General features: G+C 41.1%; 1 protein-coding gene across 1 annotated transcript in view; it reads left to right on the top strand.

Annotated features, from left to right (window-relative positions):
- Positions 1-17,797, top strand: part of LMO7 (LIM domain 7) — a 200,835-nt gene extending 183,038 nt beyond the window's left edge. The window contains exons 25-35 of the mRNA XM_080799836.1: positions 1,138-1,163; positions 1,442-1,546; positions 2,145-2,237; positions 2,604-2,941; positions 3,752-3,817; positions 6,042-6,094; positions 8,301-8,514; positions 12,209-12,490; positions 14,343-14,451; positions 15,554-15,656; positions 17,014-17,797. Coding sequence (XP_080655962.1) covers positions 1,138-1,163; positions 1,442-1,546; positions 2,145-2,237; positions 2,604-2,941; positions 3,752-3,817; positions 6,042-6,094; positions 8,301-8,514; positions 12,209-12,490; positions 14,343-14,451; positions 15,554-15,656; positions 17,014-17,036 — 1,412 coding nt within the window. The 3' untranslated portion in view covers positions 17,037-17,797. The remainder of the gene's footprint in view (positions 1-1,137; positions 1,164-1,441; positions 1,547-2,144; positions 2,238-2,603; positions 2,942-3,751; positions 3,818-6,041; positions 6,095-8,300; positions 8,515-12,208; positions 12,491-14,342; positions 14,452-15,553; positions 15,657-17,013) is intronic.
- The last annotated feature ends 5,744 nt before the right edge of the window (positions 17,798-23,541 follow it).

Below are 23,541 nucleotides of genomic sequence, written 5' to 3'. Positions count from 1 at the left end.
GCTTGCCTTCTATTTACTGGACTCATAGATTAAAAAAAACAAAACAAAACAAAACAACAACAAACCGAGGAGTATTTCTTTGGGGAATTAAGGTTTCTTTGTGACCATAAATAGGAGTAGCTCACCAGCTGTGCATGTACGAGGTCTATTTGTGTCAGTATCCATAGTGTTTTTTATATTTTTGTTAAATTCCTATTTTTCTATGGTCATTTAGTTGAAACACTATGATATTCCTAGCTCAAACTGGCTAACAGAAGATAATTCCTTTCTTTCTCTAGTCTAATTTTCACTGACTTCTCTTCAACAGGCTATTTTAGGGAAGAATATTTTCCTAAGTCTCAAAGCAGTTTTCTTTTTAAAAAAATGTGTAAGTGAACAATTTATTTGACAGCTGAGGTTTCAGGAAAATTAAAAATACTGTATGATAGCATCTTTCGTGAAATTTGCTTGGTTGGTTTTTGTTTTTTTGTTTGTTTGTTTGTTTTTTTGTTTGTTTTTTGTACTACATACAGACACACATTCCTGTAGTACCCCCTAAGAATAAAGAGAAGAATATTAGGCCCATAGGTGTACACATGAAGTTTGAATATTTGTGCTGCAAGTAATAGGAGAGGAAGGGGAAGGATTTCCTGAACATGTTTTTGTGGTGTCTTATTTAAGAAAAGTAGCTTATTAGCAAGGAGACCTGGAAAATCTGATATGGAGCTGGCACGTTAGCTTTAAATAGTGGCAAGTAAAAATTTGGATTTGGCAGGTAATATACCATTTGAAAACCTTTTTTCTCTCCCTGTTGGGCTCAGCTGTGACATACTACCTGGTGTATTCATAAAAGAACCCTGAGACCTCTTCAAAAGACACCAGCCATCCAGCTTGAGTACCAAGGGCTAAGGGATGTCTTTGGCACCCATACTTTCTCTTTGTTTTAAATGACTTTGACTTTGGAAGATGAGTAACAAACAGATGGAATTGAAGAGAAAAACTGAGATTCTGCTGCAGTTTAAAAAAAAAAAAAAATCACTGATCTCACTTAGTATCCTGGCATAGAAACAGCTAATATGACTCTCTGTAAAAAATTATTTCATAGAAATGAAAAGACTTATATATTTTTTTCTTCCTTTCCAACACGCTGCAACACAGGAAGCTCGGATTCTGTGGTTCCTGATGTAAGTAGCATTCATTTGTTTTTAGAACAAGTAAGGTGACTTTGGCGGGACTGAATTAGCACATACTAGTGTCGCTTATTTTTGGTTGCATAAGAATTTATCAAGGGGTAGTCTTTCCAGGTTGAAAAGACCCACTTTGAAATAGAAAGCCAAACCTCCTCTGGTACCGCTTAGGCAAAGGGTGGGATGAATCATTCATGAAAGCGGAAGTGCTTCGGTAGACGGCTGAATGAAGTAATACGTTCGTCCTTTGTTTGCACGTCTTCTCTTATAACTAGCTTCCAGTTCCGACCCTCAGCACCCCAAGCCGCTGGGCGTGGGATCAGGAGGAGGAGCGGAAGCGGCAGGAGAGGTGGCAGAAGGAGCAGGACCGCCTGCTGCAGGTAGAGCGGAGTGCTGGGGGCCCACAGGAGTTCTGCTGGCTTTCCCTGCTCAGTGTCAAGCAGCACCAGGAAGCAAACTAAAAAATCAGAAGCTAATAACCTCATAATTAACAAATCTTTTGTGAGGCGGCGCATTTTGCATTCATTACATTTCTATTTTGAAGCTTTCCGAGTCCTCCTTTTAAAATAATTATTTACTCTGTGTATTTTTTAGAATGTGGCGCTATGGTTTTCTGGACTTTCTTATGTGTGACAGGTGTATGGATCGTAAGGTCTCGCACACCCTAAGCTGCGTGTGCTCACTCCACTGCAGGGAAATTTAGTCCCCCTTGCAGTTAGCTTCACTCAGTTACAACTGTGGTAAAGAGTGGCTACAGGCTCAATTCTGAGTGTCTACCCTTTCCTGAGACCACCATTTAATTCGATATAAGCTATTTCGTACTTTAGGATTGAAAGTCCAATTGGTGAAAATAATATCACCATCTTTAAAGATTGAGGTGAAGGGTAGAGCTAGCAAAAAAGCTGGTAAAAAAGATTCCGTGTAACATCATTAATCTGTTAATTAACTAATTAACTAATATGCCATCTCTCCTTATAGGAAAAATATCAACGTGAGCAGGAGAAACTCAGGGAAGAGTGGCAAAGGGCTAAGCAGGAAGCTGAGAGAGAGAATTACAAGTACTTGAATGAGGTAGTGTTGGAACGTGCTGTGTTCTCTGTCTCAGTGAAATTATCTGGGAAATGGAAGATCCTCTGTTTCACTTGCTTTTGCCACATATTTGCTTACATAAGCTCTTTGAAAAACACAACGAGCTCTGATTTGTTGGAATTTTGCTCTGATGGTTCAGCCTTTCTCTTAGTTTCTCTACTGTATCATCAAATGGTTCTATTAACGAACCCTAACTGCGTCTTTCTCCTTCGCACTTGTATTTCCCCCACGTGTGGCTTTGGCAGCGATAAAAGGAAGCCCTGGTCAACTCTCAAACAGAACACGAGTAAGTGAAATTGTGACGATGCACAGATTCGGACGGGCTTCTCTTTCCCCCTGGTCACACAGGAGCTGATGGTCCTGAGCTCAAACAGCATTTCTCTGCCCACGCGGGAGCCCGCCGCGGCCGCCTGGGAAGCCTCCTGGGCTGAGGGGTCCAAGTCGTCCGACCAGGAAGGAACCCGAGCAGGGGAAGAGGAGACGAGAGAGCCGCCCAAGGACGACGCGGAGGAGGACCAAGGGAAGAAGCTGCAGGAGCGCCTGGCTCTTGAGGAAGAGAGGAAACTGAGGGGGCAACAATGTCAGCAAGAGCAGGAGCAGAAGCGGCGGCAGGAGGTGGCCCAGGAGCAGACCCGCCTGGCAGAGAGAGAGAGGGAGACTTCAGTCAAAATATACCAGTACAGAAGGTTTGTGCTGCCCGGGAGCACACTGCGATGTGTTCACGTTGGCTCTGCTTCCTGGTTGGTCTCTACCATCCATTTGCTACACAAGCGTTACATTGTAGAGCAGGTCCTGTCGCCTTACAGCTGTTCAGACGGCTTCCTGTCATGTTAGAGAACCGCCCGGGTCCTCGCGGTGACCTAGAAGGCGCACACGAGCTGGATCTGGACCCTGGGGTCTACTTGGCTTCCCACCGCTCTTCCCCTCCCTCCGTCTGTTCCAGCCACATGGGTCTCCTTTTTCCTGCTTGAAAATGTCCAATGCATTCTGCCCCTGAACAGTGGCATTTTTTAGTCCCTGTCCTTGTAGAGGCCTTCCCTCACCTCTTTCCTCGTCTTCTCATGTTCTTTGAGCCTCTCTTCGTACGTCACCTTCTCAGACTTTCCAGGATACCTCGTCTAAAACATGTGCCTTTTCCCCACACCGTCTCCCACATGCCTTACCATGTTTTATGTTCCGTATTCGTCCGGAACCCTGAAATGTAAGAGTGACATTTAATACTCTTTTTGTTTCGTTTGCTTCTGTAGTCCAGCCCTAGAGCAGTGGCAGGCACTCCCTCTACGTTTGTAGGATGAGTGACTTGCAAATGTCTGTTGGCATTAGTGGGTCTTCTTTCTGTAGTGATTGATCAAAATGCTTCTGTATATTTAGTTTTCAACCCAGAGACCATCTCATGAAGAGACTAGAATAACCTTGTTTTGATGTCAATTTCTCTAACTTGGGAAGAGTGTTAAAGTCCAATATGTTGACCACAAACTCTTCTTTCTATATTTTAGACCTGTTGATTCCTATGACATACCAAAGAGAGAGGAAAAATCTTCAGGGTTGCTTCCTAGTGACAGGTATGTGGGACATTTTGTTGTAATTTCATTGGAATAATAGATGAACGTTTGAGGGCTTGCCTAGATGTATTTTAGAACTACTTTGGCTCTTGATGTTTTGTGGGATATAAAGAGATCTTGCTGGTTGACCTTCGTATGGACTAGCTTTTGCTGTGTAACCAGCCATCCCTCAACTTAGTGGTTTCACATGATTTTGTGCGTAAGTATTTTGGGCTGATCCTAATTGGCAGTTCTTCTAGTTGATTGGGCCCCTCACACATCTCCTACTAGTTTACTAGGCAGCTCTGCTTTGGGGAGTTGGCTGTAAGCTGGGACAGTGAGAACAATTAGGCCGTGTGCTTTCAAGATCCAGCAAGCCAGTGCAGTCTCAGGTACATGGGGGCTGAGCAGAGAAGACAGAACTAAAGAGAGGAAGCAAGGCGCCTTGCAGTCTACATTCTGAACTGGCCCACCGATGCTTCGGTCACATTCTGTTACCTAGAGTAAAATCACAGGCCAGCCCAAGTTCACAGAACAGAGAAAAATTTTACCTCTTTACGGGAGGAGCCACAATGCAAGGGGAATGGACACAGAGGGTAGAATTGTGTTTATTTTGTGCAACTGCCTTAATTTTTACTTTAAAGAAGTTGTAAGCAACGGCATCAGCTTGCCCCAAATGAAGTTACGTGTGGACATCTGAAATGAGAATTGTGGCCTTCTCTTAGTCTGTTGAGAAGTACTGGTCAATTCCAGTACATGTTAGCTATGTCTTAAAATTTCCTGAGACATAAATTTAATGTTTTAAAGTAATTTTTAAAATACTTTGCTGTTTTGAAATCACTAAGGACTTCTGAATAGACTCTGTCTATAAATATCCAGCGTATGACCATTAATTTGTGTTTTCAGAGCTGACATTTCTTCCTCAGGAAGTTTACCTTAGAGATATGGAAAGACTTGTTTCTACGGGCAATCAGGCTGACTGAGTGGGACTCCTAGTAGGCAAAATTAAGATATAGGTAGTAATGGGCTGACATTAAGCTAGAAAAAATTTTAGTGATGGATGCTCTTATTTATATTGAAGATTTCTGGGTAACTGTGGATCATTAAAATTGTGTGTCTGCCTTGTTAAAAATATGCATTTATATATATATATTTAAATAGTCTTTGTTTATGTAGCTTATAACCTGGAGAAAATAATTACACTGCAGTGGAAAATGTAACAAATCCTGGAAAATATAGAATGCTGCTAGGCAGTTGTGGTAGAACAGGCCTTCAAGGTGTTAAGGATTATGGCTGGACATCGTGTAATAAAAATCATTTTCTATGTTAATACAAGTGAAACCATTCATGAAATTTGCCACCAGTTGTGATTACTTTATTACGGATTATACTTTATTATATGTTGTATGCATGTAGGTATGTAATGTATAGATATGAGAATGTACATTATTCATTACTACCACTATTGTTTGAAGCTATGGTGCTTAGTAAAATGAGGATGAGAACTGCCTGGGCTGATACAGAAACTTCAATGTTGTCATTACAAAACCCGGCATCTCTAAAGGTTGCCCATGCCAACCAAGATGCTGGGGTACCTCTTGGCACAGCTAAGGTAACCTTTGGTCAGTGGCTGTTTTGGAGGAAGTGCCCAAAAAGTTGAGTTCTCGACCTTTGGACACCATGAAGGAAGAGATAGTATGATATTAGGTGATCTGATGACAGATGCTTGGTACAGCCTATGTGATTGAGATCTGGAAGGGAATAAAAGTATACAAATTGGTTAAAAATCATAGGCTTAATCATTCTACAAACTGGAGAGGGTCTTCACATGTTCTTCCCATGCTCTTCTCTTATTTAGAGACATCTACCTTGTATAACATGAAAAATTCCTTATTAAGAAGGTAAATGTAGCTTTCCACAGATAGAGGAAATAAATGAACTGCTTTTTAAAGTAATCTCTTTGGTGCTCTTACATCATACATGTAAAAAATATGTTGTTGGGGCACCCGGGTGGCTCAGTCGTTAAGTGTCTGCCTTTGGCTCAGGTCATGATCCCAGGATCCTGGGATAGAGCACTGCATCAGACTCCCTGCTCGGTGGGAAGCCTGCTTCTCCTGCTCCCACACCCCCTGCTTGTGTTCCCTCTCTCACTGTGTCTCTCTCGTCAAATAAATAAATACATAAAATCTTAAAAAAAAAATGTTTTTAAGGAGATGTCTATAATATGTTGTGTTTTGTGTTGTAGGAACAAATCCAGATCGACAACTGAACTGGATGATTACCCTACAAATAAAAATGGTAAATGTGAATTTTTTTTCCAAAATTTTCAGCATAGTTGTTTGCTTATGCTATCGCAGGCTATGATCAGTATTTTTAAAGTCAATATAGTTCAGATTCATTAAGATTATGTAATTAAAATACCAGGTCTTTTTAACATTTGTGTATAAAAACAAAGCTATCTTATGCTTATTTTGGCTTTACTTTATAATGGAGGGACTACTGGGAGAGTAAAATGGTTTTAAATAGCTAATGAAACATTTGGAAATTTTTCAGTGTTATTGATAGTTTTGTATAGATCTTATCTTGCAGCCAAGGAAATGGGACAGAAAAGTTTTCTGCAGAATACCACGGGACTTAAAAATTGCTTATAAACTTGAAATTATATATTTAAGTGTCAAGATGTCCAAAAGTCCAAAATGATAATGATTTCGCTAACCTGGCAAAAATGGTTTGGAACCTGATATTGTTAGTATAAAGTGTATTTTTAGGAATGCATGTAACTGAAATTATGTAACTAAGGAGGAAAAAACCACGAAGCAAAAAGCATCATTTTAAGCAGGGTTTGCATATGAGGTTCTGGGCAAAGCAGGGTGCTTGCTGGTCAGTTATATAAATGAAGGAAGGTCCAGATGAGGATTGGGGTAAATTGGGTAGACATGCCCATGGAGCAGAGAGCCACATGGGAGAATGCAAGTCCAGTGTTTCTGGGGTCAAAGAGAAGTTAAAAACAACGTGGATTTTCGTGTTATCTTTTAAGTGCTGACAAGGATAAATAAAATTTAAAGCCCTCTGTGAACCAAACCACACATCTGCAGGCCTAAATGGTCAGGTGGTAGCTAGTGTGTAACCTCTGGTTAAAGCTTGTAGAATTTAGTTTCTAGTAGGTTCTATGATCACTCCTCTTTAACTCTGAGGAGCTTCCATTATCTGGTCCTAGTTTAAATATCCAGCTCTTCTGCTCTTTTTACTTTTAGGGACCCTTAACTAAAACCAGAACTTTCTCTTTTGCAGTTGACAATTGAGATGCTTTCAGATCTGGTTGCTCTGGTCTCACTTGTTTGAATTTTTGGGTTTCTTTTCCCTGTGAATTTGCCTCTAGCCACCATTAAAAGCAAACTTTTAAGTTCTACAATCCTCTGTATGTGTTTTCTTCCCTCTACTAACCCTAAGCTCTTGAATAGAAGGCAGTGAACTTATGAAATATGTTATTGAAAAACTTGGTTATGGCAATAAGTCACTTTTAAAGTAGGAAATGTTTCATTTAAAATATGACCAAATTGATAAGCTGTGGGCACCCACACAGGTAAATATAGGTGGGTGTGAGAAAACGTTGCCCTTGTTCACTGCTTGCTGGAAGATGAACTAAGGCAGAGATGCACTGTGAATTTTGGAAAATGAACAATAGCGGTAAATCTGGAGAGTGAAAGGAAACACATCCTTAGATGGAATTCTGTAATCCAAATCGAAGGGGGAAGAGACTTCAACATTATGGAAGTCTTACCCAAATCAGAAATTAATCACAAATCCAATGAGACAAAGCCTTCAGGACAAAACCTAACTGAATCGTCATGCATGTATTCAACATCCAAATTACAGCTTCGTCAGTTTCTGAAAGGACAAACATGCCTGATAATAGTCCTTGATTAACATGTGGGTTACTTGGATATTTTTCAGTTTCACAAAAGCTATTTCAGTGATTGAGTGTGATCTCATTCCTACAATTTGGTCATTACTTATTCTAGAACTTACACCATGAAGACTCCAGTTGAGTTGACAGGAGATGCAGGCGTAGATGTCTTGCTCTTCCCAAGGGGAGTGTCAGTTTTTGAACACATTGTCATAGCAAGTTTTCGATGAGTGTGTGTCTGATTGATTTAATTTCCGAAGGAAGGGACAAGTGGAAGAGAAATGATATCTAGATGAGCACTTTGTAACTTGATAGCGCTGAAGTCAATGCTGGTTGTTTCCTTTTTGGGCGGCCTCCTTAAGTCTTCCGGAGCATGCTCTGTGGCATGCCTCTGGGTGTGGTACTGGCATTTCCAGGAATAGCAGACTTTACTTTTATGTTCCCATGCAGCAGTCTCATTGAGAACTGATGTTAGCATATGTGTACAATGTCCCATCTTTTGCTATATTGTATTTGGAGATTTAACCACATTCCCCACCCCCCACCCGCCTTTAATAATGTGCTAATCCTGCAGCTTCTGATGTGTTTTTAATTTAGGAGGCAATAAATATTTAGACCAAACTGGGAGCACTAGTGCATCACAGAGGAGTTCCAAGAAGGAACAAGTCCCATCAGAAGCAGAGTTAGAGAGACAACAAATTCTTCAAGAAATGAGGAAGAGAACATCTCTTCTCAACGACAGCAGCTGGATCCGACAGCGCAGTTCCAGCGTAAATAAAGAGCCGATTTGTCTGCCTGGGATTATGAGAAGGTGCGAGACTTTTTAGGAGTTATTTCCTCTTCTGTGCTCTGAAGCAGATGTTTAATTTCTAGACATGCTGGTTACCCTGAACAGGAGAGATGTCATAATTTATTGTCTTATCTGAGATTGAGCGGAGAGGGGAAAGTACAGTGAATGTCATTAGGCATATGTTATCCAGTGCGTATCAAGTGCCCCACAATATGCCTGTTACTTGTCTCCGTCATCTGACTTGCTCTGGGGACAATATTTGGAGGCAGGGGTAGTGATGCTCTTTTTCCATATGGAGAAATGGTGGCTCAGGTCTGGAATACACTTGGACAAAACCACATGGCCATAGGTTGCAGAGCGGGATGTGGAACTCTGACGTATGGTTCAAGCACTTGAATGTCCTTCCTTGAAAAATAAAATTAAGCCTCTTTTTATTTATAATGAGATAATGGTTTGATTGGAATCAAGATAATAGTGTTCATAAAGTGTGAAACCCAATTTTTGTAACTTCAAGAAAAATATATAGATATAAATTAATTAGAGATGAGAAGAAGAATATTCTAAAAGATGTATCTTGGGTAAGTGAATACTGAAGCTACTTTTATTTAGTATTTTCACAAGTCACAAACTGAGGAAAATCTGTAACATGTTCAAAAGGGCTAGTGTACAAGTAACTTTTGTAAATCAGTAAATAAAGTATGATGACTTTACAGAAACATAGATAGGCGATATCAGCAGAAGAGTTTACAGAAAAAGAAACTAAGTCAGTAAACATTTAAAAGATCACCACTTCTGGGGCACCTGGGTGGCTCAGTGGGTTAAAGCCTCTGCCTTTGGCTCAGGTCATGATCCCAGGCTCCTGGGATTGAGCCCGGAACTGGGCTCTCTGCTCCACAGAGATCCTGCTTCCTCCTCTCTCTCCCTGCCTCCCTGCCTACTTATGATCTCTCTGTCTGTCAAATAAATAAATAAAATCTTTAAAAAAAAAAAAGATCAGCACTTCTCCTAAAACAACAATCCCATGTCTCGTTATGAGATTTGTAGATTTAAATGATTGACTAACTCAATCCAGTATTGACAGTGGTATAAGGAAACAGGAGTTCTTATCCCCAGTTGAGTGGAAAGTTTTTCAGTGTTTACTAAGCAAAAGTTTTTTTGTCCATACCCTGTAAGCAGTTTAGTTCCTGACACTTTATATTCTGAATGGATTTGGGTAAGTATGCAGAAATATGTCAAAGGATATGTGCTTAAATATTATTGGCAATAGCGAAAAAGAAAAGAAGCAGAGTATCTATTAATAAGAGTACTTAGCACTTGCTAAATAAAGAGCGGCACACGGATCAACCCGCTAAGTTTTGAGGTGGTGGACGATACAGCAATACCTCTTTCTTTTATCGTTGTATTCGTATTCTGCCTTATCACAATTTGTATCAGAATTGACTGGGCAGCTCTTTGGATGATGTTGGTGGGGCCCATCGGACAGTTACAGTCCTTTTGAACTGGGGTTGACAAAATTTTTTTTGGTGTGAAGGACCAGATAGTAAGTAATTTTGGCTTCGTAGACCATGTCCGTCTCTATCACATATTCTTTGTTGTTGTTGTTGTTTTTTATGACCGTTTGAAAATTAAAAATGCCCTTAGCTCATAATTTGTACATCTTCTGATGGTGAGCCATAAATTGCTGAACCCCTGATCTTGATGCTGCACTGAGAGCTCATCGGGGGCTGTTGGTCGGGAGCTTCTGCTTCCTCATGGCCTCTCCACACAGCTGTTTGGGCTGCCTCATGACATGGCACCTGGATCCAAAGAGGAAACCTTGCTGGCGAATAAGCCCTAATGGACAAGTGTTTATCAGACCTCCATCTGTATCATGTTTGCTAATGTCCCATTGGCCTAACATGTCACATGGCCAAGAGAGAATCAGTGGGAGGGGACCGCACAGTGGCAGGGATGCCAGGAGGACAATTCCCTGGGGCCTCTAAAGTACCATCCATCGCATGAACTGACATGAAGATAGCTCTAGGATAACATCGTACCTGGAAGAAAGAGAGTTATGAAGAGTATGCATTGTAGAGTAAGCCCATTTGTTTAAGAGAGTTAAACTCATGAACACATTACAGATGTATATAGACGTGGCTCTATTCATGTCAGTTGGTCTCTGTATGAAAATCTGTGTGTAAACAGAAAAAGTTAACCGTGGTCACCTCCAGGAATTAGGGCAGGTAAATTGTGACAAGTGAGGGTAGAGGGAAATTTTATTCTTCCCTCAGATACCCTTCTATATTGTTTGGGTCTTTCTCATCAAGATGAGGCAGTTAGTATTTCTGTAATTTTAAAAGAAAAAAAATACATATTTCGAACTTCGGATAAAAGATCAAGTTTTTTTTTTTAAATATTTTATTTATGTATTTGACAGATAGAGATCACAAGTAGGCAGAGAGGCAGGCAGAGAGAGAGAGGAGGAGGAAGCAGGCTCCCTGCTGAGCAGAGAGCCCGATGTGGGGCTCGATCCCAGGACCCTGGGATCATGACCTGAGCCGAAGGCAGAGGCTTTAACCCACTGAGCCACCCAAGTGCCCCAAAAGATCAAGTTTTAAATGTAATAACAAAATTGACCTGTTAGAAATAAACCATTTATAATTTGGAGTCAATCTCTGTAGATCAGAATTCATGTAAGCACTTGACTTGGATTTTCTGAAAGTTATATTTAAATGGGAAATTGTCCCCAATTAAATATAACTTTCTGAAAGTTGTATTTAAATCAGTTTTTGAGCTAAACTCTATTTTATTTTTCAATGATTTTGGGGCATCTTTTTCATTTGTTTATTTGAGAGAGAGAGAGAGAGAGAGAAAGACAGCAAAAGAAAGCAGGGAGAGAGAATAGAGGGAGAGGGAAAGAGAATCCCAAGCAGACTCTGCACTGAGCGTGGAGCCCGACACGGGGCTCGATCCCAGGACCCTGAGATCACAACCTAAGCAGAAACCCAGAGTCATCCACTTAACTGAGCCACCCAGGTGCCCCAGTCCTATTTTAAATGCATATTCAGTTCAAGGGGAGTGGTTGATGAATGCTTCTATGAGATGTACATTAGACAGTTGATTAAATTCAGAGTTTGGGGTGAGAGTGAGGACTGCACAGTAGGAATGGTCTGGATTATTCTGAAATCAGGGAGACACTGGTTTGAAAGCCAGTCCTACCACTAACTAGCTCTTACCAGTATGGGGAAGTTAACTTCTGTGAGATAGCCCCCCCCCCAAAAAAATTGCATATAGTGAAGAGTAAATAAGTCAAAAATTTTGTGACCATGTTTAGTCTAATACCTGACATATGTAAGTGTCTAAAGTGGTGGTTTTTTTTTTTTTTTTTGGTTGGGTTTTAAAAATTTAGATTGATGTGTCTGATCTGTTGAAGATTTAAAAAAGGAATGTATGTCTTTATAGTAATTTATTTAAAAAAGTTTTTTTAGTATTTTCTTTTCCACTTTGGTGTTTTTTCTTTAAGCACCAAGTGAAAGAAGTAAAAATAAATGAAGATTAATTGAAACATCGTGACTCTGATGAAAAGAAACTTTAGTTATTGAAGGTAATTTTATATGTAACTGTTAGATTAATACCTACTTACAAAACATAAAATGGATGTTTTAGGGACTCTAATGATATATGGATTCTAGCTGAATGTATTATATAGTCTTAATTAACTCTTTCCATGTTTCAGAGGTGAATCTCTAGATAACCTGGATTCCCCAAGATCCAATTCTTGGAAACCATCCCCTTGGCTCAATCAGTCTTCAGGAGTCCGTGCTTCTTCCTCCGTTCAAGACTTCAGTCGCCCCCCGCCTCAGCTGGTGTCCACCTCAAACCGGGCCTACATGCGCAATCCATCCTCCAGCATCCCGGCTCCTTCCGCTGGTTCTGTGAAGACCACCACTGCGCCTTCCCCCACACCACGCAGCCATTCTCCTTCAGCATCGCAACCGAGCTCCCAGCTACGCAACAGGTGAGCACCTTAGTCTCAGGGAGATTTTTTTCATTAAAATTTCCCCCAAAGTCTTGTCCAAATTTTCTAGTGAAAACCAAAAACAAGCCTTTTGGAATCTATGAAATTCAGTGCTCCTTTACCAAAATCGATTAAAGCCTTCAGAATGGTTTTCCATGCTACCCCAAGAGCATTTATAGGTGTCTCGTGAAGCCATGAGAGACCTTTAAAACATGTACCTTGTTGCCACTGTCTCGTTTGCTTTTGCTTGTGGTCAGTGCAGACATACTCGCATAATTCTCAGTGTGGAAGCTTAAAAATACACAGTAGCTTGTGAATGCATTTGCAATTTATGAGTAAAAGCAGCATTGTAAAATGTTTGATTTTTATTGAGGCTGTAGTATAAACTCGTTTTATAGGAACTGAGTCGAAAAGGAAAGCATTAATAATCAAGCTCCATTGTCTGTGGAACTTTTAACAGGCTGCGTAGAAAAATGTTAAGTAGTTAGATACTGCTCTTTTTGTTTGTTTGTTTGTTTGTTTTGTTTCTGATTTTCAAAACCGTTGCTGGCTTCTTACCTAGTTTGCCAACATTCTGTTCAGACTATGTCAGCTGAATTCTGTAGGTTAGATGCTGCAGGAATGGGGGAAGAGTTATAGCTATAGGTCTTGACTCAACTTGTCTTTTGGTGTGGAGTAAAGCCCAGATATCAACACGTGTTGGGGTTTGAGGTTTGCGTAGCTTCTCTACAGACCGTCAGTGTTTCGTGAAGCCGTATTCAGCAGTGTTTCTACTCTCGTCCAAAGGGAGTGCTACTGGCTTTTGGGATTTTCCATTGCAAGTGAAATACCGAAAAGTAAAAACAGTGATAAGTACTGGAATTTTTTTTTAGCTGTCAAGGGATTTTGTTAGGAAAACATATCCATCTAAAATAATGTTGCGTGTACCAGGATCTCTAAAATGTGTGTCATGGGATTTGAACTAAGAAGGGGTGCAAATGTGTGGTATATGTTGGGCAAAGATGAAGGCTCCCGAGTAGGAGGGAGGCCGAGGAGAGAGTGTGCATTTGCTTACTGAGCTCCACCGTAGGAGGACAGATTGGACACAGGCTGTTGGCTTTTCTGCCCTGGGAAGGTCACTGTCTTGGAGGTTGCCCTCTTGTGTGAGGCACTGGGCAGTTCTGTACTTTCACTGTCACTAACCTGTGCCAGTACTGTGGGATGCAGTGGTACTAAGTGACCTTTACCTTCCCACCTGGGAAGACTTGCAGGAGAGACCTGCATCCAAAGGAGAGTAGACACCCTCCATACTTGTGTCCATGATAGCTGTCAGCCACTTGTCATCTTCTCCCAGAGGCAATCCAGGAAGCCAGAGACACTGCCAGGAAAGTACTGGTCCTGCTGTGTCACTAGAAGAGAGGGTGAATGAGAAAGAGGATGGGAAAATAAGGTTAAGATGGTAGAAGAAGCACGTAGTGCCTTTTGGGTGGAGCTGGGGCTGCTGTCTTAGCGTCCTGACGGGTGTGACAGGAGTGGGGCCGGGCTTTGGCTGGCGAACTGGCTGGGTTAGAGGAGGGGAAGACTCGTGCTGAATACAGATGTGATCTCAGGAGAATAACGTCAGGAGTTAGAGAATGGACTAATTACACTGAAATTGTTAATTTACATGAGTAGGTATCAAGGGTTTCTGAACCACCATGGAACTCTTTCGAGGTACAACATAGCATGCTTTGATTGGTTGGTGACGGTTTTCCTCCCACAGATCTATACTTTCCTAAGTAATTATTAATTAATGTCAATGCCAGAGTGTGATTTTAAGTAACCTTGATTTGCGCCGATGAAAGCCTCCATTCCATTCTCGTTCCGCGTCTAGGTCAGTCAGTGGGAAGCGCGTGTGCTCCTACTGTAATAACATTCTGGGCAAAGGAGCCGCCATGATCATCGAGTCCCTGGGTCTTTGTTATCATTTGCATTGTTTTAAGGTGAGACCAAGATGAACAGCCTGCAGGTCCGCAAAGCTTTGCTTGGAGAGCGCATGGCTTCTTGGCGCGCTGGGTGTGAATGTCCCACTAACAAACTCGGTGCTACATTTTGTCAGTCTGTGCTGCACTTTGAATCGCAAATTGCCTGTTCTCAAATCTTGAACCTAGTCACAAAAATCAAATCCAGAAACACTATGCACTCCTGGTCTTCAGTCTGTTAAGATTCTGTGAGTAAAATTTACAGCTTATAAATCCTTTCTTTAACATGCTGTCATAGGCCTGCTTGAAATATAATTTACCAGCATTATTAACGGCATGGGGACATGCAATTGGGAGTGTCCGGAGCCCTAGCTTTGATAGGGAGAGTATGTAAAGAAGAGCATCGTCAAACATTTTTACGATTGCAAAGCCTGCTTATACCTTATGGGATTTTGCACATAAGAACTAAGCCTGTAATTACTTTATTTTGCCTTTAGAGACATCTTGATGTGATTCTAGAACTTGCATTGGGCCAGAAAGAGACCCTGGTTCTTATCTCTGGAGCCCTGCAGAGCACAGCTTGTTTAAGCTTGCATATCGCTGCCTTGAGTAGCTCCTGGGAAGAACAGAACCAGTCTAAAGAGCCAGGGTTTGAGCATGTGGAACCAAAATATGCAGCCTTGAAGTGCAGGTGCCACGTGCAAACACTCGCCAGGCGGGGGCCGCGGGCCACAGGGCATTGCCCACCTCAGCGGACAGTGCCAGATGCCCACTCCTCATTCATTCTCTAGTTCTTCCCGTGATGCCTTATCCTTTCACATTCTGCTGCAAGAAATGAAGACAATTCTTTCAAGCCAATCAGCAGATCAATTTTACTCTTTCGGTATATTTAGAATGATCATTTCGGCTCTTAAAATTAGGCTTATGAATTCTTTAATGTCTCCTCTGGCGGGCTTGATTTTAATCTACTAATTATCTTTGGGGCTTTTTTTTTTTTTTTTTTCTTTGCTGAAACGTATCTAAGAGCTTAGAAGCTGCATTCTGCTCAATTTCTCCCCCCTGCTGGGAGTGCCACCAGAGTTCGCGAACTGACTGACTGTGGTGGTTCTTTCTTGTCCCTCAGTGTGTGGCCTGTTCGTGTGACCTCGGAGGCTCCTCTTCAGGAGCCGAAGTCAGAATCAGAAACCACCAGCTCTACTGCAATGACTGCTATCTCAGATTCAAATGTAAGAGAGCAAATCAGGGAGAAAATTTCTTGTCTTTTAAGGAGGCCACGGGTTCCCATGCATTTCCCTGAACCTGCAGCCATGTCCCCCTCTGGCTCCCTGCCTTAGAATTCTAGGCTTTAGGAAGCTTCGTGTGTCCCCCACCTCTTCCGCCCCTTCTAAGTGGGTATGGTGAGTGGGTCAGGGCTCCAGACTCCAGCCACTCTCGGGAGGCTTGAGGGGCCGAGGGGTTGGAGAGGGACGCCTGCCTGAGTCAGGACGGCCTCCTCTGCTGTCTGCTCCATGTGTGGAAAGACTTCTAATGACGTGAGGCTATCAACAAACCCAAACAGTTTAAAATGACCCTTCTGTGTAGACTGTAATCTGGTTCGTGGCTAGGAATCAGTTCCCTCATTATCAGCTGATTTCTGTCGCTTCACAGTGGGCTTTGCTTCTGTGATTTAGAACATGACCAACTTGAAACACCGTGGTCTGACAGAGGGAGTGGAGAACAGCTTGTGCTTTGCTACTCTATAAGCCTGTGTTAGCATGATTAATATTTTTAAAAGGAGAACATGAATTCTGATTATATGGTGTTTTGGTGTCACTTTTGGGAAAACTGAGTTTTTCAAAAACTTGACATGCTCATCTGTGTCTAAGCATGTTTTCATATGTGTGTTATAAAACCTAGGATAGCTCCAATATGTTGCATATTGTTTCTAGCCACGTAAAGACAACCATTACTGCTGTTGATACTTTGAAACTTGATGGTGGTAACATGTGTTTCTTCCTTATTGTGAAAGGGTGTTACAAGTGGTATCAGCAAACCATTTGCTTTTGAACTCTGAGGTATTTATATGGCCCTTTATGTGAAGAGTGCTTTGAAAACGGTTTCAGCCCAGTCAACTCTCTTTTATCTGTCAGTGGGATGGGAACCTTCTCTCCCCCACGTCCAGTTCTTTTCTGGATGTGACCACTGAGGTTGGAGAGCGGCAAGGCTGGGCATCCAACGGTGGGAGTGTGTGTATGTGTGTGCCCTTTTCTCTCTTGAATCAAATTCCCAGGCCAAATAGAACTGATTTTTGGAATTTTCAGGGGGAAATTGCCCATGCCTTTGCTCTCCTCCAGTACAAATAATAGAGAGTTGAGTGTAACTTATTTCTATGTCAGCAGTTTATTTTTACTTAATTTTTGCAAAGAAAGGATTTTAGAACCGAGGCTGTGATTTGTTTGCCTAGCTTTATCCTAAGTGAGTACAAGGTCACTCTTTCTACCTCACGGGGCCATTCTCTGAGTGATGACTGCTATACCCTGGGTGGCGAAATCCAACTATTTCTCTATCCTAAGTATTTTTCTTTTTTTCTCCTTGCCTGATCAGCTGGACGGCCAACCGCCATGTGATGTAAGCCTCCATACGAAAGCACTGTTGCAGATAGAAGAAGAGGTGTTTGCTGCTGATGTAGATCTATAAATATGTGTTGTATGTCTTTTTTGCTCTTTTTTAAAAAAAGGATAACCCTTTTTTTTTTTAATTTTTTTGCCTCTTTAGATTACATCAGAGCATTATAGTCTTGGTAGCACCTGTATTTTTGTTGTTGTTTATTTATAAGAAGGTGATTCTGTGTGTTGGGGGGAAGGAAAGTGCAGTATTTACTTTCTGAATTCAACATCCTAAAAGCACACGGGAAAAATAAGAATGAAATATTTTTGATGCTGATGATGATCAGGTTTGACTTTCTAGTGGTGTTTCGAAGAGGGTTATTTTATTGTTTTTTTTTTTTAAGTTCTGAAACATTATTTGAAATAGTTAATATAAATATATAATTGTGTTTGCTCTGTTTATTTTAATGTATACTAAATTAATGCAGAACCATATAGAAATTTCACTAAAATCTACCCACAAATTTGCTTTCTGTGTCCTTCTTTTCATCTATGTAATATTGTGCTTTTGAAAAAAAATTTTTTTAGCATATGTGACATTTTATTTGCTTGGTGAGGGGATCTCTATTTTCTTCACCAGAATGATCACTAAGCAATGTCCAATAGACTTTGCTTCTTTTCATTAATACAGAATCATCATGGTTTGTATACCAGAAATTTTCTCCAGGAACTAGTAAGCATTTCTGTTCCACTGCGTTTGTAAATAAACTTGCTGAACCATTAAGGACTGGTTCTCTTTTTTTCTTCTGTGTGTGTGTATGTGTTTGTCTACCTCCCAGACCTTTTAATCCCATTTCAGTATTAAACTTTTCTTGATATTTTTTATTTGGCATCTTTACTGAGATAAAAAGTGACATATAACTAGATTCATATATTTAAATCATACAATATGACAAGTTGGAAATGTGGGATTACCTATGAAATTACCACCATAATCTTCATGTTGTTTTTACTGGAAAACTTTCGCTAAGAACTTTATTTTTGATGGGAGGTTGTTTCTGAATGCCGCACCCTTCTATGGTAAGAGGTGGGTGAATAGTGAATTGTTGGATCTTTTCGATAAATTTTTTATTCTTCTGCTTCCCCAGTGATAAAGGAAAATAGCAATGAGTTTAGAAAATCTATAGAGGGGAAAAAAAAAAAACCCAAATGTACTTTGTTTTAGAAATCTGGAATGGTGAGGCAAGAATATAAAACTTGAGCGTGTTTTGAGCAAAAATATCAACTCGCATGAATCCTTTATTACCGTCAGAGTAGGATGGGTAATTCTAGGGTATGAGAACTGTATTTGGAATCAGTTAGAAATAACTTCAATATGGGAAAATATTAAAATTTTAGTTTGCTTTTGTTTTGCAGTACTTACTACTTTAATAATCTGAAATAAAGAATGTGCTTATTGGGGCACCTGGCTGGCTCAGAAGATAGGAGCATATGACTCCTGACCTTAGGGTTATAGCTTGAAGTCCCATGCTGGGTGTAGAGATTATTTAAAAATAAAATCCTTTTTTTTTTTTAAAGATTTTATTTATTTATTTGACAGACAGATCACAAGTAGGCAGAGAGGCAGGCAGAGAGCGAAGGGAGGAAGCAGGCTCCCCGCTGAGCAGAGAGCCCGATATGGGGCTCGATCCCAGGACGCTGGGATCATGACCTGCACCGAAGGCAGTGGCTTTAACCCACTGAGCCACCCAGGCGCCCCTTAAAAATAAAATCTTTAAAAAAAAAAAAAAAAAGATTGTGCTTATTGAAGAAAATGGATCAAATGCCCCAAAGCATAAATATAACTCCCAATTCCCAAACTCCAAAGACAAGAGCTCTATTTGAACTCATTCTGTATATATTTACCCTGCATTCTTGGCATTGGATTGTGAATTTTTCTGTGTTCTTAAAATTGTTTCTATTTATTTATTAATGGTTGCATAGTGCTCCATTGTTTGGTGCTTTTAATGTTCAGTTGATAATTCTGGGTATATTTCATTTGTTTCTAATGAACATTTTAATATATATAATATGATTAGCTATATCCATATAAATATATTTCTAATTGAAATCCTGTGATGGAGTCATCATATTTCTTTATATTGTCATAGATATGAGATTATTGCCTCAGACTATAAGCTCAGGTTAAAATATGCATTTTTTTTTATATTTTATTTATTTGACAGAGAGGGGGATCACAAGTAGGCAGGGCAGCACACAGAGAGAGAGTGAGGGGGGGAAGCAGGCTCCCTGCCGAGCAGAGATCCCAATGTGGGGCTCGACCCAGGAGTCTGGGATCATGACCTGAGCTGAAGGCAGAGGCTTAACCCACTGAGCCACCCAGGCGCCCCAAAATCAATTGCTGTTACCTCGTTGTTTCCCTGACATTCAGTAGCCCTCAATGTGTAGTAGCTGTGAAAATTAATAAATAGAGCCCTGCTTCAATTTCAGTCCTGTTAATTCTGCTTGATCAGGCCTCTAGTGCAAGCTTTAGTTCATACGTGGTGATTTCAGCTTTCTGATCTGACATCCTTTCTTTTCGTCCTTCTCATCTAAGTCTCTTGACTTTTAATCTGTTCTGTTGACTTCAGGCCTTTTTTCCTCATGTTTCTCACATTATCTTGCTCAGTGATAACAGTTTTATTAGTGCAAATTGTTAGGACATTTTTCAGAGGTTTTCTTCTAAGACGCTGGTTCTACAGAACCTCTGTATACCCCATGAGTATGTGTCACTTCATCTAGGAACAAGGAAAGATGCTGTCATTCAACATTTTTTATTCATACTTTATGTCCCAGGCAGTTTTCAGCATGGTAGACAGAGCAACACATAAATTCAGTCTTGCTTTTAATGGCGCTTAGATTTTTAGTTGGGAGAGAGAAAGAAAAAAAAAAGGCACAAAAAGGTAACCTCCAATATGGATCATGAAGAACAAGTGATGGTGTGAAGAGGACCCTCGCACGCTGGCAGTGGGAGTTTGGCCATGCTTTTTTATAAGCGTTGTCAGAGGCTGCCTGTTTGACCTCTGAGCCAAAGCCTGAGGGGATGAGGGAGCAAACCTTACAGATCGTTGAGGGAAAGCACTGCAGACGTAGACAACCGCACGTGCCAAAGTCTTAGGGTAGAATATTTGGTGTGTTCAAGAACCAACCATGGGGTTGGAATGGAACGAGAGAGGGGATGGGAGGAGATGTGGGGAGGGAGGGCATAGGTCAGCAGACAATTCTGGGATTTTGGCTCCTATTTTGAATGAGATCGGGAGACGTTGGAGGGTTGAGCAGAGGAGGGAAATGAATTACATTTTACGAGGACTACAGACCAGTGTGTGAATAACAGAGCAGAAGGGCAAAGGTAAAAGCGGGGAGACAAGTCAGGACTCTTGAATTTGTGCAGGCAGAAGTTTTCTTCAGCAGGGGAGGGGCAGGGGAGGTAAGGAGGAATGGGCAGATTGGATAGTGTGTTTACGTGTCTTGAAGGTGAAGCTGACAAATTTGATGACGGATTGGAGGACTCATGAGAGAAAGGGAACAAAGTCTAAAAGGTTGTCTTGAGGAGCTGAACATTAGAATCTTCATTTTCTGAAATGGATAAGGTTGTGGGTAGAACGCATTTGGGGTGGCGGGGCAGGGAGGTCAGAAGTTTGGTCTTCAAACATGGTCAGGTTGAACAATCTATAGATGGTTAATGACCGTGTCGAGGAGGCAGCTGGCTATGCGAGTCTGGAGTTCAGGGGGTCAGGCTAGAGAGACAAATATAGGGCCGCCAGTCTATAGAGAAAACTTCAGCTGGGAATCGGGAAGACCTGCTCTGGATTCTGACTAACTAGAGAAGATGTCCAAGGATGGATTCCTGAGAAGCCTGGAGCTGGTGCAGTGCTGGATGCAGAAAGAATGTAACATGAAAGTTTGTTCTATTCAGGAATGTACGCGTGGCTCTTTATCTAATGTACATTTATATCACAGGGTGAACACCACCAAAAAAAAAAAAAAAAGATATGATTTGTATTCCAATAACTACACATGGACTAGTCAGCACTGCCTATTAGAATTGAGGGACCTGTCTCTTAGGATAGGGCAAGGCTGGGATTCTTCTTTAACATCCATCCCTGCAATCTGGAAGAGGGATTAAATGCATGCTAGTACAGGTCCCCGGTCATATCAGTAAAAATGGCCTTAAAAAACCCTAATTTGTCTTTAAATCCATACATATGGGACAGGAAAAAAGCCAGCTTTGAGATTCTTGTCCTAAAACACATAGATGCTGGGAGTATATTTGAGGAATACAAAGCAATCCTTATTCTCCTGCGAAGAGGAGCACATACTCTCGATATTCTAGTCCCTGGGGGTGCCTGGGTGGCTCAGTGGGTTAAAGCCTCTGCCTTCAGCTCAGATCATGATCTCAGGGTCCTGGGTTCGAGCCCCGCATTGGGCTCTCTGCTCAGCGGGGAGCCTGCTTCCCCCCCACTCTCTCTCTGACTGCCTCTCTGCCTGCTTGTGATCTCTGTCTGTCAAATAAATGAATTAAATCTTTAAAAAAAGAATTCTAGTACCTGGTGCGAGAGGCCAGGGCAATACAGTGCGTGAGAATCCATGAGGTCTTTACGCTAAGGGAGTAGAAGCAACTTCCCAGCTGAGTTGATATTTGAACAGCATCTTTAAGAACAGATACAATCTTGGCAAATCATGTAGAAGGAACAAAACACCATTTGAGTGGAGGTCCAACTCCCAGAGTTTGCTTCCTTAACTTTGCTTTCCCATCAAAACCATACACATCGTTTGGCCCGTTTTGCAGAGGAATGGGAAGATCCCTTGATGGTCTGTGTGTGGTACTGTGTCCATGAAGCTCTGTGGGTCTGGCCTAGGGTGGGGAGAGGGCAAGAAGGAATAAGGTGAGGGATCATGACTCTGAAATGGGACAGTAGTGAAAGAATAGCTCTGGGACCTCAACGTCGTGTAGGTTAGAGACAGATGCTGTTGCTTGGGATGAGTTCTGTTTTAGACACACTGTAAAGCCGACATGCGAACAGAAGTCTCTAAAGGTAGCTGAATTTAGATTTAAAAAATGGTGTCCATTGTTCATTTGCATGATCAAATTAAAGTTTATTTCCTCACCTGAGAGGATGTCAGGAAGGTGGATTCATTCAGCAATTCAATAATGTCCTCGAAGACCCATTCGCGGCCATTCATCTGAGGCTGTTTCGCCATCCATCAGGGTGGCCTTATCCTAAGGGTAGTTACTATCGTGGTTACAAGGTGGTTGACAGGCTTCCTGATTCCTCATTCACATGCACTGGAAGAGAGACTGACTCCTCATTGCTCTTAAGTGCGTAGGGGAACTTTTCCAGAAGCCTTTAGAAAAACCTCTCTCTCCTTGGCTGGACTTAGGTTCTTTGCTTGTATCTGAAACAAGGGTAATCCCATCTTCTGGTAATCAGGACCCCCTTAAGTAGGGTCCAACTTCTAAATCATGCGATTGCTGATTGGAGTATGATTGAGTAAAAACCACAACATGTACCATAGTCAGCTTTTATGAATTCTCTAGAAGATTGAGTATTTGCATTGTGCAAGACCCTGTCTTGCATTCATAATTAAAACCTTGTCAGTGAGTTTCTTAACAATACGAAAGAGACAGGGGAAGGGATGAGAGTATTTCCTTTCATCATTTCCAACAAGGACCATTTGAGGGAGTAGTTGGTAGAAAACTTAAACTGTTCAAGCAAATATAAAATATCAGCTTATGGTGATGAGGTGAAAAATTGGGAAACTGGATAATTTGCGAATACTTTGTTTATATAAAAGTGTGATAGTCTCTTTTTGAGGTTTCTTAGATAAAAATGCATGAAAGTCATGGGTTAAATACTCATCTTTTATGATTAAATTTTAAGCTTTTTAAGATTATGGATTTTATATGCTATAATCCCATGACATCGTTTAACACATTCAGTTGACTCCATAACTCTCTTGAAGATTCTGTTTGACAACTGTGTGTGAAGCTCCTTAGAGTTTTCTCTATTCGAGATCCTCAAAGCTCTTCCTGGACAGTAAGTATTTTCAACACCCATTTCATAACACAATCCTGTGGAAGATTATTAAAGCATCTTGCTATTAAAATTAGATTAGAGAAAAAATTAGGGTTTATTTACCGTTCCATAGGAGAGACCTGGCAGAAATCAGGAAAATGATGCAGTAATAATTCCTGGGTGAATTCAGGCTTTTAGCTTACATATTTTGTGTGGTACTTGTTGCTAGGTTTTTCTGTGTTTTTGTTTCTTTGTTTGTTTCCAGCTAAAATGCCTTATTAGATCTGTAATGACTTCAGTGTCACAGAACTGCGTGGGAGGCATTGATCTGACTGTTGCCACTTCAGGCTAAATAGAGCATTCCTCCTACATTTGTCAAAAGCGCATTCACCTTTCTGACCTGTTCTATGGCAGCAGGAAAACATGAGTCAAAGATGGCCAGAGGAAGTCTGTGCCCTTAAATCCATTTC

This window comes from Martes martes (genome assembly GCF_963455335.1).
Source record: "Martes martes genome assembly, chromosome: 3".
Lineage (NCBI taxonomy): Eukaryota > Metazoa > Chordata > Mammalia > Carnivora > Mustelidae > Martes > Martes martes.
Note: the sequence above shows the minus strand (reverse complement) of the source record. Positions and strands in the feature narration are given on the sequence as shown.